We start from the raw sequence: 4640 nt of genomic DNA, 5'->3' as shown, positions 1-4640 counted from the left end.
TAAGCGCTCGAGCTCTCCTGCGTATTCAGCCGCGGGCGCTTTTGCAGCTTTGTCTCCCCCTTCTCCCACAGTTTCCTGATTCGTTTCCGCGGCGTCAAAGTCCCCCGTTCACTTACATACTGAATTAGTACCATAAAAGACACAATCGGAGTGAGGGTCAACCTGCATCACTGCGTCGACTTCACAATCGCAAGTGTGATGTTTTTCCAGCGAACCGAGAGCCGCCGCCATGACAGCTGGTAAGTTTGAAATAGTGTAGTTCCTACAGTGTCGTGCTGAGTTGCTTTTCCGGCACTACGAGAAAGAGCGGAATCTACTGAATGAAAAAGATCAGTTCGGAACATAAACTGCAACTTGTAAATCCAGCTCAGGTGTCCCGGCAAACGCACGAGAGGAGACTGTGCACTAGCAGCTGAAGTCCCAAGCCTCGAAAACGAAGAAGACGGTGACGCAGAGCAGACGCGCGACGCTCTGCTCTGCACGTGAAGCAAACGCTGATTTTGTGAGAATTCTTACGGCCTGAAGATGACGCGTTCGAAGCCAGCGAGACAAAAGAAAGACCATGGGTGCATCGAGACTCCAAGCAAGTCTCATGAATACACGAACGTCGCATGCTCGTCGACTCTCCGCGCATGTCGAGAGCCACGACAACACAGTGGTGAGATCCAGCTGGCTATCCCGCAGAACTCTAAACGAGACTCTCGACCGGTGGATATCATAGAAAGCAGCAGAAGAACGAAAGATTCCGCTGAGTCACCGAAACTCAAGCAAGAGGGTACAGCAGGCGGCAATCAGATGGCCGCGACTGTCGTACGATGGACGCAGCTCTTCCCAGATCACTGTTACGCCACTCAAACAGCAGGAGACAAGGAGAGGATGCCGTCTTTCGCTGGGTAGACACGGAGTGAAGGGAGAAGCAAGCGAAGCGTTGAGGTGCTTACAGCCTGTGGAAGAGGGGGAAGCGGCAAACGCAGCAGCGGCATTTTATTCCAGGCCGGGCGACGACGGCTCAACAGTGCGACGGTAACTGAGAGAGCAGCAAGAGCCAAAGATAGTTTGAACCGCGTTCGCGCGCTGTCTCTGTGCTACTACCTGCGCAACGCGACAGATGGTCTCTCTGCTCCAGTGTCGTCGAACCGTACCGCCTGCGAGAGGTGCAAAAGGACAAGAACAGAGTCGCGTTGGTGAGGCAAAGCAGGAACTCTTGTAGATAAAGGAAAGTCGCGAGTGTCAAGGCGGACGAGCATGTGAGCAAAGAATGCAACTGAGAGAAGCTCGGGCGTGCAAACTTACCAGCTGAAGATGACAGGCAGCAGGCGCATCATCCACGAGAGCCGTTTAGCTTCATACCAAAGTGCAGACAGAGTCAAATGTCCAGCTCCATGTTCCTAGTACGTGACTCGTCCACAGATACAACTGCCGTTTCTACCCTCACAGGTGTCTACGTGAATAGTCACCTGCGCATTGATTTACCACAGTTAGCAGCCACAAAGACGGAGCCCACGTATAATCTATCTCTCTCTGCCTGTCAACATTATGTAAACAGATACGAAAATACACGTAAAAGCTCGGATGTATGAAAGTTCTATGGGCCCAGAAGAAAGCCTCTCTGGGAAGACCGCTATGACTTCTCTGGGTTGCTGACATTGCACATCTGAATCCTTTTCTACCATGCATCCAGTTTTATGCTCTTTGCAGCTTTTCTGTCGGCGGACTCTTGTCGGACACCCTCGCCAAGGCGAGCTCCGAGGCGCCGCTATCTCTCAATTTTCTTTCGTCTGGAGACTTACCGCCTGTGCGGAAATACAACATAGAGGAACGATGCGGGGTTTCAGCAAAGAAGCGTTTCCTTCCCCGCATCGCCTTTCTCTCACAGCGATGGATTCAATCCTCGGATGGAAAACTCTCACAGGCCGTGCGCGTCCCCTCTTGATGTCCCCGTCGTTGACAGCTGCCGTGGTTAGAAATGAATCTCGACGCCATCAGTGACACTTGCCAGTGTCGGTTGCCTCAACCCTCACATATCCAGTGCACAGAAAAGCGGAGGCAGCAATGTAGCCCGGACTGTGAAAATTTACTCAGCGCAAACTGACAGCGAAACTTCGCGCTACACGGAGAGACGCGTCTACCTCCGTGCTGCTTTCTGAGTTTGCAGTGTCGCCACCGACACGAAGGCCAGCAACTTACGAGCTGAAGAGCAATTCGGGGGAACACAACAGGACGAGGAATCGTCAGGCGGCTTCGCGCCGACACAACAGACAAACCCCTTCAAAGGGTGTACAGTGCTTTTCTGCAGTTCCCAGTAATACGCCTTTCCTGTTTGAGCAAGGACTGCTGCGAACTGCAGAAGGGCAGGCGACGAGTTCTTACCGGCTGTAAACAGAAGGAGAAACAAGAGAGTCACTCGCAGGCTACTGTTCTTCCCTTTCTGAAAGATCAGTCTTCCGGTCAGCATACAGACAAGCGCACAGTGGTTGCTAAAAAGCTCTGACGCGGGAGTGCCACCCGTGCGAGAGGCATGCAGAAGGAAAGACACGACTAAAAAAGAGTGAAGCTCCACGGAGGCGAACTGTTGTACGCTTCGAGGCTGAGATCAAAGTACGCCGTAGAGCCGGGAAAATCAACAAGTTACACGGAAGGTGGTTGACACAAAGCGTCGGCGTAAATGACAGTACACATGCACGCAGCGAGACAAAGGTGACACGACACTCACGAAAAGGATGCAAAACTCTGTGCGGATTCGACTGAGATCAACCGAGCTCCCTGTTCGGCAAAACAACTGCAGATCCTGTGCTACGATGCATGGTGCAATACACGAAAGCTCCCGGCTCCCAGACAACGCGTGACGAGACATACAGCCTGAGCGCATGATCATTTCAAAAGAGAAGATCTACGTCGTACACGACTTGGCTTCCTCTGAAGCTGTCGCCACTGTTTTGGGTTAGCTTTCGGGTACGCTCGTAAACGACGTATGCAGAGGAACTTCGCATCGAAATCCTTTCCCGGCTGACGACGCGTAGCGGCAGACCGTGGGTGAGCAGTTAATGCCTCTCAGTGACTTACGGGGAGCTGAGAGAAAACAAAGAAACGCAGAATCAAAGGCGGCAAAGGGATTAGTCTCTGCATCTGTAAAAACGTGGAAAAGAACTTCAAAGTCGTGCCTACACATTCACGCAGCCGTCTTGTTCCGCATCAATACGTGAGTACGTAGCTAGCTACACACTGAAGGGGACCGTTAATGGGAGCGAAGTGACGGAGGAGCTTCAAACGTTTGCTGTTCTTCGCCACGCGCTGGAGGTGCCTTTTATCTCGACGAAATCAACTGCCACAACGGCTGGCTGCGGCCCCCGAAGATCCACAAGAGCTCCAACGGACGCTGAACACGGGACCTGTCCTATCATCTTTTCGCTGCCTTTTCCCGCTGTATTCGCTCCGCAACGCGACTTACACCCGACAAGACCATGAGGGTCGCATACTGGCGAAAAAGAAAGGGAAACAAAAGTATCGAAAGTGAATCAAAGCGACGCCTGGGATTCATACGGATCACCGGCACTGTGCCCAGGAAAAATAATAACACAAGGTCGACAAGGTTGAAGAGTGCCCACCTTCATGCCCACATGCCCATCGAGACCAGGCGCCGAGTTGCCTCGATCGTCAACCCAGGTACAGCGCGGTTGCCGGTCGCTGTCTCTCCAAAACAGAGACTGCGCATTCCTCAGTAAAATGTCCCTTGTCCTCAGGTAGTTGAAGTATGAAGATTCGATGCTGGTATGCCCCGAATAAATGCTGGGCTCAACACAGGCACCGTTTGACCATTTCACAACATCAAGGAGCGTTGAAGGCTTGCGGTGTCCCCCTCCGTTTGGGTTTCTCAGTGCATGTGTGAATTCTTCTCCCTGCGTCGTCGCGTCCTCGCCATGAAGAGTTCACTCTTCTTCACGGGATGCACGCGCGATGAATGTGGCTATCACTCTCCCTAAACTCTCACGAGGTTCGAACTTGTAAGCTGCATCTTTCTAACTTACACCCTGTGGAAGGTGTGAGACAACGGCAGGTAGCGAGGGCGGAGAACATGGCCGGAGAGAAGGCGCACCCATCGAGAGCTTCAGAGCATCAACATGTTCTAAGTGAGGCTGCGCTTGATTTTCGGTCGGCAGTGAAAGTGAGGAGCAAGCAACTAGAACTTACAATCTGTTAGGTTCAATATTTCGAGGTGACGATGCTCGATGAACACAAAAGCCGAACAGAGAAGTTCTCGGAGGTAGTCTCCGTTTGCAAACAGGCAGTCGGATAGTCCGCTTGCAGGCATGTGCCTGCACTGACGTAGAAAGATGGGCATGCGCGTGTGTACAAGCCTTACAGCACGGAGACGAAAAGAGTATTTGTGTACAGATTCACACGTCGATTAACGGTGTTGTCGACTCGCAAATGGATAGGTCCTTCTTCCTCCATGTGAAGCAGCCTATTTACTTCATCGACGCGAGAGGGGCAGAGGTTTCACACGCGGTTAGTCGTCAAAAAGCAGATTCACATGTCCAGCCCAAGTCCACGCCAACGATTTCCAGAATCTCGCATACGCGAGCGGCGAGGGTAACTGAAAAAGAAGCCCAGACTGGAGTTTTGGGCATGCGTCACGTCGT

General features: G+C 52.2%; 1 protein-coding gene across 1 annotated transcript; it reads right to left on the bottom strand.

The window, feature by feature from the left end:
* Window positions 1-3263: 3263 nt before the first annotated feature.
* On the bottom strand, window positions 3264-4180 carry TGME49_217722 (hypothetical protein; the record flags this gene model as incomplete). The annotated part of the gene is made up of 2 exons (XM_018779783.1): window positions 4026-4180; window positions 3264-3475 (listed from the first exon to the last, which is right to left on the bottom strand). Exons 1-2 carry the CDS (start codon window positions 4072-4074, stop codon window positions 3264-3266), a joined length of 261 nt encoding a protein of 86 aa, XP_018634866.1. The 5' UTR covers window positions 4075-4180.
* Between the last annotated feature and the right edge of the window lie 460 nt (window positions 4181-4640).

The sequence above is a fragment of the Toxoplasma gondii genome, chromosome XII (genome assembly GCF_000006565.2).
Source record: "Toxoplasma gondii ME49 chromosome XII, whole genome shotgun sequence".
Taxonomy (NCBI): domain Eukaryota; phylum Apicomplexa; class Conoidasida; order Eucoccidiorida; family Sarcocystidae; genus Toxoplasma; species Toxoplasma gondii.
Note: the sequence above shows the minus strand (reverse complement) of the source record. Positions and strands in the feature narration are given on the sequence as shown.